The sequence below is a fragment of the Barbus barbus genome, assembly GCF_936440315.1.
Source record: "Barbus barbus genome assembly, chromosome: 28".
Taxonomy (NCBI): Eukaryota; Metazoa; Chordata; class Actinopteri; order Cypriniformes; family Cyprinidae; genus Barbus; species Barbus barbus.
The window spans coordinates 15,671,013-15,687,447 of NC_136756.1; the positions used below are offsets into that span (position 1 = coordinate 15,671,013).

At 38.5% G+C, this 16,435-nt stretch overlaps 1 protein-coding gene across 1 annotated transcript in view; it reads right to left on the bottom strand.

Moving 5' to 3' along the window:
• The window catches only part of LOC306848013 (glutamate receptor ionotropic, delta-2), a gene marked incomplete at both ends in the record, with an annotated part of 396,902 nt that overhangs the window by 71,247 nt on the left and 309,220 nt on the right, over positions 1–16,435 (bottom strand). Inside the window, one exon of the mRNA XM_079382321.1 lies at positions 13,365–13,677. Within this exon, the coding sequence (XP_079238447.1) occupies positions 13,365–13,677 (313 nt within the window). The remainder of the gene's footprint in view (positions 1–13,364; positions 13,678–16,435) is intronic.

The following is a 16,435-nucleotide window of genomic DNA, read 5'->3' on the forward strand; positions in this document are numbered from 1 at the left end:
GGGTTTACGGTCATAAAGTGTGTCCCCATCACACTCCTCTGGATGAGGTCAGCGGGGAGGCGGGGCAGGCTGAGCGTGTCAGTAATAATAACGACTCCACGCAGCCGAGGGCCTCAGCACCTCTCAGGCTGTCTAAACGGGCCAGACTAATGAAAGGAGAAAAGTGAGGTGAGGCTTGAAATGAGTAATCTTTCGAATGGGCTGCGTGGGGCTCCCTGCGAGAGTAGAGAATGAGTGAGGATGAGTCTCGCCTCCCTCGAACAGCTTTAGTCAACTGCTCTCCACTTTTCGTCTTTGTTCTCACCACTGTATTCTCTCATAGCTGTGTAACAGTATCCACTTGAAATAGATCTGCCCCAATTATACAAGAAACAGCCCTGACAAGAAACTCTACTGGGAGTGAAGAGAACCTCGGGTTTGTTTGTGTGCTGTTACTGTATATGCAACGATTTTGTGTCCTAACCAATGTTGAGGAGAAACAAACAAAAAATAGAGACACTTACCTTAATTTTTTAGTAGACTGAAAGCAATTCAGCTGTTTTTCAAGTAATTAGAAGTAGCTTTTCTAGTAACAAACTGTATTGTGTAGTGTGCTTAAGTCCCATTTTTAATTGTCTTGACACAACTAACCGCTCCTGCTCTCATATGTAGAGTTGGAAAGTCTGCTTCATTCTACTGAATCTATTTGCTTGGATGGTTCATATCACAAAGCACAAAAATGCTAGCAAGAAAAAAACGGAGCATCTTTTTACACTAAGTGAAAATAGCCTGCATTGTTGGTAGAGGCTATTTACACTAACTCCACCCACAAAAATGTGATTGGGCTATTCAACAGTACAAAAGATGGCCAGTAGTATAAATAGCAGAAAATCCTGTTATTTTAACAGTGTAAATAGAATCTATAGCTATTTGCACTTAGTGTAAAAAGCATATCGATAAAAAATACTGCTATTTTCACTTAGTGTATATAGAATCCATTGCTATTTGCACTTAGTGTAAATTGAATATATCGCTAAAAAAATATGCTATTTTCACTTTGTGTAAATAGCCTCTATTGCTATTTACACTTAGTGCAAATAGCCCCTGCCAAAAAACAAAACAAACAAACAACAAAAAACATGTGATTACTGTAATATTATAAAAAAAAGGTGGGAACTCATCATGTAAAGCAGCTTTTAGTTTGTGTCTCATGAGTGTTCTATATCAGACAGTGTGTGTACGTGTACGTGTGTACGTGCTAATCTCTCTTACACATTCACGATGAATCATATAGTGCTGAGTTATGCTCCAATATTGCATGCATTGCATGCACAGTAGGGCTGGAGGATGATGAAATCAGTTCCATGTGCAGGAAAGAGGAAGGTCAGTGGAGGTGATGTGTTGCTCAATGACCGGGGTCTCCAACAGCGTGTCTGCAGTGGTGCACCAGGAGGTCCGCCAATTATTGTTTGATCTCAAACTAATTTTTGACTAATAGATGAAAATATGTTTTTACCAAAAAGTTTAAGAAAGCTAAATCGTAACACTTTATGACACTTTTTGTTAACTTTAAACTACATTAGTTAAGCTGAACGTGCAATGAAAAATAATTCAAAAGCATTTATTAAATGATGTTTAATTAACAAAGTTCGGGAGGAGCACGTCAGATACTTAGCCTAATTAGACACAAGTGGCACGTAATCAAGTTCATCAATACATGGATATAAATACAGCCGTCATACCTCCATTCATTTGACGATTACTCAGCATCCCTCCAACACCCCTTCTCCTCCATTTTCCATTCAGTTCTCACCACATGGGGCGTACTCTGGGTTCGGGCAGTTCCCGAGCACGGAGCCCTCCCTCAGGACAGCACGCAAATAACGTATTACCATACTCGCCAAATACGCATTACGTTTATCGTGCTAAATATATGTAAGTGTGAACTCGTGAATCTTAGTTAAATGTTAATTTCAACATTTGCTCAAATTTTTTAAGTTGCATCTGTTTAATATTACTTAATGGACTAACACGAACAGTTGATTTTTTTTATTTACACATAGTAACAGATTAATTAAAACAAATGTATTGCTCAGATTTAGTTAATGTTGGTTAGGCATAAATTTGAACAAATAGCACCTTTTTGTAAAATGTTAATTGATTCATTGTACCTCATAGTGTATCAGTTCACATTAGTTAATGCATTAAGTATCATGATACTCTTTTTTTCTAAGATGGCGCCGCAGATGGAAGCTACTGTGATTGTTTTTCCTGTTTTTTGTTTCTCAGATACAATCAGTTTTACCAGGGATGACCTGCTGAACAATCGGCAGAACACACCACAAAATCTTTTACCGGATTTTGACTATTCGGACGTTTTGCTGGACATTGTAGTTGGCGGAGCCGTAGCTCTGGTCAAACGCTTCAGGAGGACACCCAGACTATATTTTAATCATTCTCAGGGACTTTAATAAAGCAAATCTCACCCGCGAACTGCCAAAATACATACAGCACATCACATGTCCCACCAGAGACAGTAATATATTGGATCACTGTTACACAACAATAAAGGACGCATATCACTCTGTTCCACGAGCAGCTTTAGGACTCTCTGATCACTGTATGGTTCATCTTATTCCGAGTGTCGGTTTCCTTTCAGTTTTGTTTTGCCCTTATTTGGTAGTTCCTGTCCTAGTTTAGTTAATCATTCATCCTATTCACCAGTTTTGTGTTAATTATCTCGTTTACTCCTTTGTTCCTGTTCCTTTATAAGCATTCAGTTTTGTTCTAGCCTTTGTCGAGTCTACAAAGTAAAGTTATGTTTATGCTGCTATTTCTGTTGTTAATTCATCTGCATGATTAAAAGAACCTGTTTATTCTTCATCCCTCGATGTCCTGCATTCCTTCCTCAGCAACGCGTAACAGAAGACTGGACCAATAAAGATTATGGATGAACGTACCCAGTTCATTTGAATGGCTCACGCCACAAAGGAGCCTCTTGATTTTGCATGGGCTTTCGTGCCGCTCGCCCTCGCCAGCTCCCTCGAAGGTGACGAGCTCAAGACGCTGTTCCGGCTCGGAATTTCGTACCATCAGCCACTGGAGCTCCCAAACACCTCCAATCTCAATTGGCAGGAGACAGTCATCCGGTGTTTGGAGAGTCTCCGATCCCGAGCCGGTGCCCAGCCCGCGGCGATGATGGTTCTGCCGCCCGCGACTAAGAGTGTTCCTCCGCCCACGGCGATGATGGTTCCGCCGCCCGCAACGATGATGATTCCGCCTGTGGCAAAGATTTTGCCCGATTCTCCATGGCTAGTCCCCCCTGTTCCTATGCTGACAGAGCGCCCCCAGGAATTAGCGCTGCCTGAGCACCCTCCAGTGCCTGCTCCTCGCAAGCTCTCCTTCATCTCCGCTGGTTCCGTCCAGCTCTCCTTCGTCTTCGCTGGTCCCGCCCAGCCTTCCTGCGTCTCCTACGTCTCCGCTGGTTCCGTCCAGCTCTCCTTCGTCTCCGCTGGTCCCGTCCAGCCATCCTGCGTCTCCTACGTCTCCGCTGGTCCAGCTCCGCGCCTCCAGAGCGCCCTCAAGTGTCCTCGCGTCCAGAGCGCCCTCAAGTGTCCGCGCTTCCTGAGCGCCCTCCTATGTCTCCGCTGGTCCCATCCAGCTACGCGCCTCCAGAGCGCCCTCAAGTGTCCGCGCTTCCAGAGCGCCCTCCTATGTCTCCGCTGGTCCCGTCCAGCTTCGCGTCTCCAGAGCGTCCTCAAGTGTCCGCGCCTGCAGAGCGCCCTCAAGTGTCTATGCTTCCAGAGCGCCCTCCTGTGTCTCCGCTGGTCCTGTCCAGCTCTGCGCTGCCAGAGTGCCCCCAAGAGTCCGCGCTTCCAGAGCGCCCCCAAGTGACCGCGTCGTCAGAGCGCCCTCTAGTGCCCACTCCTCCAGAGCGCCCCACAGAGCCCGCTCCTCCTCGATGGCTCCCAGGGGGGAACTTCCCCCAAAAAATTTGGGGGGGGGGGGGGCATATACCCTCTGCCTGTGTGGCCGGGCCTGGGGCCAAGGCCACGGAAACCCTTTATCCGCCTTGGCTGCCCGAAAAAATAAGGCCATGTCCCGCCATAGCTCCCCGAGCCTCCAGTCCCACCATGACTCCCCGAGTCTCCTGTCCCACCATGGCTTCCAGAATCCCCTGATCTACTTTAAGTTTGCAGATGACACCACACTGATCGGCCTCATTCAGGATGGTGACGAGTCTGCTCACAGACAGGAGGTCAAGGAGCTGGCTCTGTGGGGCGCTCCTTGACCCCCCCCCCCCCCCCCCCCCCCCACCACCATCATGAACAGCACTGTGACTGCAGTGGAGTCATTCAGATTCCTGGGTACCACAATTTCTCAGGACCTGAAGTGGGACATTCACATTGACTCTATTGTCAAAAAGGCCCAGCAGAGGTTGTACTGCCAGCTGAGGAAGTTCAATCTGCCACAGGAGCTGCTGAAACAGTTCTACTCTGCCATCATTGAATCCATCCTCTGCATGTCAATAACTGTCTGGTTCAGCTCAGCTACCAAATCTGACCTCAGAAGAATACAGAGGGTAGTCTGGACTGCTGAGCGAATCATTGGTACAACCCTCCCCTCTCTTCAAGAACTGTACTCATCCAGAGTGAGCAAAATGGCTGGTAAAATCACTTTGGACCCCTCACATCCAGCACACTCCCTCTTTGAACTGTTACCGTCTGGTCGACGCTACAGAGCTCTGAGCACCAGAACGACCAGACACAGGAACAGTTTCTTCCCTCAGGCAATCCATCTCATGAACACTTGACAATAAACGCGGAACACACAACTCTATTATACATTATTTATTCACCACACTTACTTATTTTTTATTTATTTTTTTCATTTCAAATTTGCACATATCAGACCTGTACACACATAATTGTCTATATTATATATTGGGTTTTTGCTGTTTTGTACATTGCCTATTTGGATATTTGTATATTATTATTTTATTATCTGTGTCCTGTCCTGTTGCTGTCTTTCTGTTGCACTGTGGAGCTTGTGTCACTAAAACAAATTCCTCGTATGTGTAAACATACTTGGCCAATAAAGCTCATTCTGATTCTGATGATCTAACAAAGAAAAATACTGACTTCATTAAACTTGGATAATGTTAATTTCTACATTTTCTAATTCATTTCACATTCCAAGTTTGATAAAATATATTGAATATAATATGAATGAACACAAATTGAAAACGAATAGCATATTTAAATTAACATTAAAATAGTTTAATAAATGTAAAATTGTTAACTGTTAGTTCATAATACTTAACATTAATTAAGTAATTCTGTTTCATTTTAATTTACCACAATGCGTGCCAGTGTATAGATTAAAATACATTAGTTAAAAAAATATAATAAATATTTTAAAATGCATATGTAATGTAATAAGTATATGACTGTGAATTTGAATGATTATTTCAAATGGATTAAAACACAACTCCCACTTTTAAGTATTACCCAGCAGGGGGTCCTTGGCCTGAAAAAAAGACCCCTGGATTAAAAAAACTCTGAAACATTTCAAAGCTTGCAGCCTCTATAGGGTAATATTTGCAACAGGATTTCATGCACTTCCTGCAGTGTATGTCTTCTCGGTTTGTCTAATTTTTGACTGAAGGGTCAACTGGGGTTTGACTTTTCCTGTCCATGTCTGTGAGCACCCGCCTGTAAGTTCAAATGCTGGAATGATGAAGACCCGCAAGCCATTGAGGGTGTTTGTGTGCTGGTTTGCCCATGGTTGTACAGACTAAAGCTAATGGTAGTCAGAGCAAATCCTGAGCCATGCTGAGGAACCCAGCGCTGGGTCTCTGTGTGTCAGCGATAAGGCAAAGGGGACATGTGGTATGGGGGAAAAAAAGGCGAAAAATAAAAAAATAGCTTGTTCTGTTCTCCTCTCTAAGTGCCAGACAAAAACAGGGTTCTTCAAAGCCATTATAATGTCTCTCTTCAGACTGACGTATGACGCGGCTGAAAAAAGAGAGCGAAATCTACAATGATGGAGCACGCGCTTTTCATATTTCAGACTTGATGGTGGAACGAGGGGGAGCTCAGTCAGAACGAAGATGAAAGAAATAAGAGAGAAAAGCCAAGATGAAAGTGCTGATAGGGGCCTGTGGCCTTCATATTCATTGTGACGCTACACTCTAGTGTGTGTATGCAAGTAAGGGTTGGTTTGAGGAGTGGAGGTCGAGTTAAACAGATGTGTGAACACAACTTGGGGGGAATGGAGAAAGAACTGAATGTTTGTGTGTGCGTGTTTCTGAGAACATATCGAACTGTGTTTTGAATCGGTGTGCCACAGAAACTCATCTAATTGCAAGACACTTGAAAGGTAGGATGATTGAACCTGCCACCTATACCTTTTTCTATTTTTTCCACCTCCCTGATGCCACAGCACTTCAAATTAACCAATCTCTGTGACGACTTGTGAGCCACTAGGGAAAACACCCTTGAGATATACTATCAAACATAACCATGACTTTCCTGTTTCAGTGGTTAAACTTTATGTGGAAGAATGAGAGATTTTTATATTTTCCGAAGAAAATGTATGTGCCCAAATCCAAACAAAAGTATGCCTTAGAAATCACTTCTAGTAATTTGTACAAAATCTAACCAACCTAATGGCTGCTCAAGGGTCAGAGGCAGTGGCAGACTGGCCATCTGGAGCACCGGGAGTTTTCCCGGTGGGCCGTTGTACAATGTGGGCCGGCTTTTTGCATAATATATATATAAAAATGGATTAGTAGTAAATGTACATATATCCTTCCATCGGCCCAGACGAATGGCCCACGCGGCCCACTTCATTCAAAAAATTCTAATTAATTTAGCGTGCTCAGGCTCAGTACAGTGGCTCAAAAGTGCTCGTCAGTGTCAAAATGTTTGAAATAGCCAATCAAAGTGTAGAAGGCGGGATTTACTGTTCACAGACGCTGAGCTGCGTGCGACTTGAATGCGAGCTGAGGTAAGATGTAAGCATCTAAACATGACGAGGGACAATTCAGCAATATTTGCCAACCGTTTAGTTAAACGACAGCCATTAATTTTCAGGAATGCAAGCTACTACTGGCCTTTTCAAATTTCTCAGATTTTAATGCCGTTATTCGAATCGTCATAATGTAGGCTACATAATGCAGTTTTCAGCAGTTTTCAGTTCTCATGAGATAAGAGTTAATGTAAATATGCTTTCTTCCGTGATTTCACATGTTAAAAATCTAAAACAATCGTTCTCAATCTTACTCTAGAACAATCTAAATCTGAAGACGTTTGCTTTTGAGTGATGTGCATAGGAAAGTGATTAATATTATAGGCCTAATAAAAATATAATTTGCTTATTAATTCACATGCATTAGCCTATTTTAGATACACACTGGTGGGTAAAAGTTTTAAATAATTAATAATAATTAATACATTTTTATTCGTTTATTTATTTGAAAGAAGATTGAATTTATTTGATCAAAAATACAGTAAAACAATAGCCTAATATTATGAAATATTACACTTAAAATAGTGGTTTTCTATTTAGGATGTTTTAAAATGTAATTTATTTCTGTGATCAAAGCTGAATTTTCAGCATCATTACTCTTCAGTGTCCCTTCAGAAATCATTCGGATGCTGCATAATTTGCTGCTTTTATTATCAGTTTTTATTTGTGATCAATTATTAATAATGGTTTTATTCTTGGTATAATGGTTCTCAGTTAAAGAACATCATTTATTTGAAATATAAGCACTTTGTAATGAGTATAAATATCTTTACTGTCACTTAAATCAATTTAATCAAAATTGTCCCTTTTTGTATTCTATAATCTTTGATTAATTCAACATTGTTGAAGAAAAATATTAATTAATATTTTTTTAATCTTACCCAAGACTGAATGGTATCACATTTTCCACAAAAATATGAAGCAGCACAACAGTTTTCAACATTCATAATAATCAGACATGCTTCTTGAGCAGCAAATCAGCATATCAGAATGATTTCTGAAGGATCATGTGACACTGAAGACTGGAGAAATGATGCTGAAAATTCAGCTTTGATCACAGCAATCAATAATATTTTACTATATATTCGCATAGAAGACACCTATTTTAAATTGTCATTATATATTTCACAGTACTGTTTACTGCATTTTTCATCATCAAAATAATTTGTATACTCTTTTCCACAATTGGAGCTCTATTCCTTAAAATGATAGATGTCAAGCTCCTGCAAAAGGACAAATACTGTATATGATGACCAATAGAAAGGACCCATAAAAACAGTCCACATTCTGCACTATTCCAGTCTTCTAGACAATACCGGAGCATCATGCCATATGGACTGATAATATTGGTGTTTAACTTTAGTGATATTAAACTGTCCCTCGTAAAAATTCTTTAAAATTATTTACTATTTGTCATATACACCAGAAAAGAAAAATTATAATGTTTGGTGGGCCAAAAGTCCAGGGCCACTTTTTGGCCCCAGTCCACCCCTGGTCAGAGGATATTTGGAACTTAGCCCAGATGTCTTCGGATGCTTATGGGACTATTCTTTGATGAAATACTGAAATATGGTCTATTTTACTAGTAAATGTTAACAGTCTTACACCTAGTCAGAGCTGACAGCCTTGCGGATAGAACTCAGACTTACAGTGTGGATGCGCTTTAGTGTTGTCATTTTAGTTATATGATAAATCAACCTGAAATAAGACATTTTTCTTCTTAAAACTACAAATGAGAAATGCCTTGCTTAGAAATGTCATAAGAATAAAGTAAAAATAAATAAATAAATCATTAAAAGATTACACCTGCTTTTAAAATGACAAGTTATAATATTATTTATCTAATATTATAAACTTTTATAGTCTGAGCTGTATATACAGTATGAGCATTTAGCAGGCTGTTAAAATGGATGCTCGAGACATAAATAAAGATCAGATTTTCTAAAAACTACAAATTTCTTTGGGGATTTTAACACAACAGAAGGCTTCAGCAGTAATTTAAATGAGCTTTCATTTTTTTTCAGCAGAATAAACGACAATTACAAATACGTCTGATTTCCAGAACAGATTGCAGCTTTGAATGATTTTGACTGGGCTTGAAAACTTTGTGGGAAACATAAGGCAATTAAAAAAAACAAAAACAAAAACAACACATTCTGGGCTTTACTAAAAAACATTTGGGGCTTTAGCCTAGGAAGCCTTCCCGTAGCTCTCCATGCCCATTCTGTATATGAATTTAATAAAGAAAAATAAGATGCTAAAATAAAACATATTGATGCAATGTTGAATTTTGCACATCTGTTTTGTGTTGCAGTATCTATAGTGATACAGTACAGTAAAAAGTGCTGTAAGTTAAAGTGCTTATCAAGACAGCAGGGCATTATAAAGTGAAAATGTGAATTACAGTTCATTACAAAGCTACCGTACACGCAAGAAAGGTTGTGAAGTGAGAAGTGGTCGACTTCAAAGATCTTATAGCACATATGCTTTTTCTCAGTTAATTAACGTGGCTCCTTTAGTAAGCTGAAGACATTAGGGAGCTTGAAATTAATTACAAATCTACACGTTTTACTTACAAACGCACACATTTCTGGAAGATCTTCTGGGATTTAAAAGATGTTACAAAAAGTGCATTTAATTCAAAACCATTCAAAACCAACTGTGGACTTTAATCAGCATATGTTAACTCTCACAGGCTTTAAAATTATTTGCTACAGTCAGAAAATAGATTAAAAAAAATATATGTATATATTATATATATATATATATATATATATATATATATACACATACATACATATTATATAATATATACACACAATAATATATATATATATATATATATAATATATATAATAATATAATTTAATGCAATGGTTCTTTGTTGGTTTTGTTTCAGGTTCTTAAAAAAATCTAATTTTTTTTTATAAAAAATATGTTACAGTGAAATAAAATATCACTGATAAACTAATAATAACAATAAAAACAACTAGTCTTATTCTTGTGAATCATTTAAAAAAGAATTTTTATCATTATCAATAATTATTTAATAAATTATTATAATGAATTTATTAAAACATTTTATGTGTGAAGGTCTCATCAATTTCACTGTGAACAAAAAGTAGATTCGCGAAAACGGACTATTTTACCATTAAACAGTACATTTTTTGTCGTAATCTACATTATGCCACAAGTGCAGTTGACTGACTTTGAACTGAGAATATTCCTTTAATATTACTATGAACCGCAAAGGTCCAACAACATGAAATAGCTCACATGTAATTAATTCTCTCTGTGTTAGATATACAGAAAGAAGCAGTACAGAAATGAATATGAAAATTATATTTATTTAAGGAGGATATATATAACAAAAAGTCAAGAAGCATCAGAGGAGAGAGGCAGAGGTCTTTGTGAGTCAGAAGAAAGTGACTCATCAAAGAGAGCAACTCTAGTTATGCCATACCCGCTTCGTCCCTTCTCTCCCCGTTCCCTTCTCTCTTGTTTTAGAGATTGGGTGTATTTGTACAACCAGCTCTCTGCAAAACATCAAACAGGGCTGCAAGACAAAGGATGATAGTGATGTTTTAAGTGGTTGGGGGAATGCAAGTGAGCACACAGCGCAATTGTTCGTATACGTTTGCATCTATTTGATTCTGGTGCTGTAGCCTATTCCACAGCATGTAATCAGCTCCATTTAAACAATTTCATTCTAAAAAGATACCGAACTTGGTTCAGTGGTCTGATGAAAGCGCATTAATAAACTGATTTCTCACTATAATGAGCATGTTTCAAAAAGAAGCAGAGATTGCAATTAGAACAGAAATGGACCCAGATACAAGGGAGCAATTAGGCTGTCTTATTATAATCATCATTATTATAACCAGCTCATGTAAATTTACTGATTTTTGGTTAAGTACAACTCCATGCAAATGTCAAATTTCCATTGGATAATGAAGTGTTTATCCAAAGAACATAACCTCGTTTAGGTCTCAATTTTACTGTATTAATGCTTTCTAATGGAATTATTAAAGGGAAATGTATTATTTATTTGGATTTTTACTTTATCTTCTCAATAAGCTTCTCACATGGTCATGTTTATACACCATCTACATGACCTTTTTCAAAGGACACATTCTTGCGTTTAAAAATATCAATAGAAAATTCATTGAAACTGACCGATGGCACACGCATAGGCACATTTTCTCCTATATGCCACTTGTAATTTATTTATGTTACATGTAATGCAAACTAGTGTTGTCAAAAGTACCGACCACGATACCATTCGGTACTGAAATTTTAAAAATGTCCATTTGCCACTAAGATTTCAGCGCTGTTGAGCAGATTCTTAAACAGCGCTGATTGGTCATTGTGTTCAGATACATCTGTGATTGGCTTCAATGATCAATGAAGCGCTCGGTGAAGAGCGTGAAGCGATGATCATTGAAACCAATCACAGATGTATCTGTTGAGCGCGTGAACACAATGACCAATCAGCGCTGTTTAAGAATCTGCTCAACAGCGCTCAAATCTTAACCGGAAATGGATGTTTTTAAAATTTCAGTACCGAATGGTATCGTGGTCGGTACTTTTGACAACACTAATGCAAGCACATGAAATGCTCAAAATGCTTATTCTGTCCATATCTATTTGGTACCTTATTGTAAAACTAAAGTCTGGAATACACTTCACAACTTTTAAAATCAGAACAGATGTTAAAACACTAGGCATCATACATTTGCCATTTTTTAAATGGCTAGAAAGAAAGATTTTTGCAACATACACTAAACAATTGAAGATCACCCACTACCAGACTTTCAATTAATTCAGAACACCGCAAATTTATGCTAATTTTAAAAATATGAGCCTTATTGCTAGGAGATGCATGACAAATGAAAACACCTCAAAATATCAAACATGTTCATTATACTGTAGTCAAACATGTTCATTATAGTTGTGTAGTGTATAGATGTCAAGGACATCTGTCTGGCACATATGAATCTTAAATAAAAGCACATATTAAGAACACTTCCTGAGTTAACAGCTCATTAGAGGCTTTCATAAGTAATAATGTCCATATTTCCCTAAAAACACAATAATCATCACAAACACAGGAGAGCCAAACTTTAATTCTGTAGGTATTGTTGTTATTGGATTCTGGAAGTCACAGAGTACATACAAACAATAAATGTTCATTTTTGTCCATACCGCAAGTTAATCTCTCTAAAATGAGAAAGAAATCTAAATCAAGATCTGCAGGGGTTTATAAAAATGCATACAAATGGTTTGCTATAATTAGTACTTTCCCTCAGAAGCTCCATTTCACATTGTGACTGCAAATCTCACATCCGTAACATTGGGATTGGCCTTAATAATAATAATAATAATTCATTACATTTATATAGCGCTTTTCTGCTTTTCTAAGCACTCAAAGCGCTTTACATTGTGAGGGGTGGTGTCTCCTCGTCCACCACCAGTGTGCAGCATCCACCTGGATGATGCGACAGCAGCCATAGTGCGCCAGAACGCCCACCACACACCAGCTTACTGGTGGAGAGGAGACAGAGTGATGAAGCCAATCAGTGTAAGGGGATGATTAGGAGGCCATGATGGTCAGAGACCAATGGGTAATTTGGTCAGGATGCCGAGGTCACACCTCTACTCTTTTCGAAAGACATCCTGGGATTTTTAATGACCACAGAGAGTCAGGACCTCGGTTTAACGTCTCATCCGAAAGACGGTGCTTTTTTGACAGTATAGTGTCCCCGTCACTATACTGGGGCGTTAGGACCCACACAGACCGCAGGGTGAGCACCCCCTGCTGGCCTCACTAACACCTTTTCCAACAGCAACCTAGTTTTCCCCGGAGGTCTCCCATCCAGGTACTGACCAGGCTCAACCCTGCTTAGCTTCAGTGGGCAACCGGTCTTGGGCTACAGGGTGATATGGCTGTGGCTTTCTTTCTTTCTTTTCTCTTGTTTCCCATTTCTAAAGATTACTCCTTCTCTTTCCCACTCCCACTCTTCGATTTTTCCATCTTTTATCCAAAAAACAGCTTTTGACCCTTTAAGAATTTGAAAGAAAACCAGAAAGTGCAGATATGATTTGTGTATAATTTCAACATTCCCTTGACTCCTTCTATCTCTGTATTTTTCTCCTTTTGTCATATATAATCTTTGGTGCACAAAACACTCACACACATCTACCATTACACACAGACACACTTTAAACAGAAAGTGAGCACTTAAAATTATCTCTCTGCCCTGCTGTTCTCTATATCTCTACTTTTTTCTCACTCTCGAATCTCCATTCTTCGTTCAACACAAAGCATATCATACGCTCAAGTACAAACTCACCCTGCTGAACGAAGGAGCCGTAGACAAACCACATGGAGTTGTAGAGGGTCGTGGAGGAGACCGAGCCCATCGGCAGTCTGGGAGGGTTCAACCAGTTGAGGAGATACACCAGAGTGCCCACCAGCAGTACTGTACCGGCTATACAAGCCCACAGAGACAGGTCGAAAGGGGCCAGGCACGCAAACATATCCACCGTCCTCTCCGCCTTCCTCAGCAACACACCGACGGAGTAGTCCATGTAGCGAGTGGTGAAGTCTACCACGCTCTCCCTCTCAGGAGTGATGGTCAGGGCTGACAGACCTACATCTGCTCTCTACCCAACAAAAAGACACACAGAGAACCGACATTTAAAACCAGATCACACAAAGAACAGATTTCTATGTGCATCACAATTGCAGCATAAAACAAGAAAAATATTGGGCCAATCCAAACACTAAGAAAGTGCAAATGAGAGCAGAATTTCACAGAAAACACACGTTAACAATCATATTAAATTCAAAAAATATAAAATTATTTAAAATGTGAAATTCCTTTTTTGAAAAATATATTTTTGCAAGTTAGTGTCAATCAATCTCTTTATGAAGAACGTTTTGAGATCCCCAAATTACGTTCATAATAAAACACTTTTATCACATACTCAAGGAAAACATGATTCCTTATGACATAAGCACTTTATTCTTGCCTCGGGTTTAAATTTCAGTAGCAAAAATACTGTTTGATTCATTCGATTCATTAAACCAGTTAATACTGCCCATATCACTGAAATATTCTTTTAAGTAAAGTAAAATTGTTTTGTAATCTATATAGAAAATAAATACTTTTTTTTTTTTTAAATAAATGTGACCCTGGACTACAAAACCAGTCTTAAGTAGCTGGGGTATGTTTGTAGCAATAGCCAAAAATACATTGTTTGGGTCAAAATTATAGATTTTTCTTTTATGCCAGAATTAAGTAAAGATCATGTTCCATGAAGATATTTTGTAAATTTCCTACTGTAAATATATCAAAACTTAATTTTTGATTAGTAATATGCTAAATATTTAATTTGGACAACTTTAAAGGTGATTTTCTTAATATTTAGATTTTTTTGCACCCTCAGATTACAGATTTTCAAATAATTGCATCTCAGCCAAATATTATCCTATCATAAACCATACATCAATGGTAAATGTAAATCTCATTTTCGAAAAATCGACCCTTATGACTGGCTTTGTGGTCCAAGGTCACAAATGTTTTTATCATTATATTAGGTTGGGAATTTTATCATAACATTTTTTTATTATATACTGGTAAATTTTGTTCCAGTAGCAGAAGAGCATGGCACTTGCAACATCAAGGTCAGGTTCAACTCCTGGGTTCAGGGAATGAACTGATAAAAATGCATATTATACCAATCCACTACAAGTTATTTTGGATAAAAAAAGTCAATATCATTATTTCTTGTGTATATATGAAGAAATATAGTAAATTCATCTTCAATACTGGGATACAAACATATTGAAATGTAAAAATCAATTTCCATTTGCTATCTCATCTTGAAAAAGAAATAAGCTTAATGATAAATGATAATTTCCATTATGATCAATCAGTAAACGTGCAAATACACAGCACTCCTCATTGTCCCAATCACATTACAAATAAATAAAAATATCCACATCTTCCTCCAGTGAATACTGCAGTAAAACTGTCTGCTGCCAAAACTAAAATTGTTTCTATGGCTTTTAAATGCTAAACAGCATATAATTTGTGTTTTCTTTCTTGTTTGGCAGTTCTGGAAATTATTGTGACTAGGTGCACACTGCAGCGGTGAGATTAGATGAGACCTCTGCAGCCTGAGAGAGTTCCTGTCAAGAGACATTACCATCGGCAGACCAAAAGCATGTCATTATCATAGGCCGAGAGCGAGTGTCACCTGTCTGACTCCCATTAACCCTCCTGGACACCTTCAGAGATCAGGGACCGCCACAGGACCTCTGTGTTTGAGCAGGGTTAGAGAAGCATCCGGCGCCTGGATCACTTCTCAAATGTTAATCCACACAACAAGTGCCTCTCTGATTGTCTCGACCCTGAAACTTGGAAGTTCCAGACTGCCTACTTTATAACAAGGGCCTGACAAACTACACTTTCAGAATAGAGAGAATAATATAATATATATATATTTAAATGACCTTTTGATAGGTTGTTAGGAGAGTACTAAGAGCTTTGAAATATTCACCATTACTTGTGAAAATAGTAAAAAAAAAAGATGGTCAAGGGCTGGCTTCATAAAACGTGAGTGCAAATTGAAACAGTCCAACATTTTTAACTGTTTTTTATTTTAATACATTATAAAAAAAATATTCCTTTGATGACAAAGCTAGATTTTCAGCAGCCATTAACTCACAGCATTTTTCGTAAAGACTTTTATTTTTTTGTTGTTACAATGTAAGCCTGCACTGTCACTTCAGTCATCCATTTTTAATGCACGCTTGCTAAATAAAAATATTAATTTCTTCAAAAATAAATAAATTAATCGTATTGACCCCAAACATCTGTAGTTTAAAGAAACATTTTCCCCCTTTGTAATGCCCTGGCCTGTTGTATCATGTCATAACAGCCTTTTTTAAATTGTTTTTACAAGATTAGAACACAAAAAGCAAACGAAAAATCAAAACCTCTTTTGCTGAAATACCGAACTGCAATAAAACATCAAAGGTCTTGTGTATCCTGAAAGCACACAGATGTGAAGTTGTTGGAAAACAATGTGTCAACAGAGACCGTAACAATGGGATTAGTGCTCCTTAATATTTTCCTTGCGTTTTGGTCTATCTCTCTGGAAATGAAGATAAGCAGCAGTACACTGTGGCTCATGTTTCTATTCCTCTGACCGAACAGTGGTGAGGAATATTCTAAGCGCAGGAAGCAGTAGGAACGGAGGTGTGTCACAGAACTGAAAAAGCTGTGGAATGGAAAACAGTAGGAGTTTTGGAGTAATGGCCCTGAAAATGTGTATCTGACCTCTCACTGCTGCGTGATTTGCCTTTTGTTTATCTGCCAGCAGACAGCATTTCAGTATGAGGTTTTCCCTCATT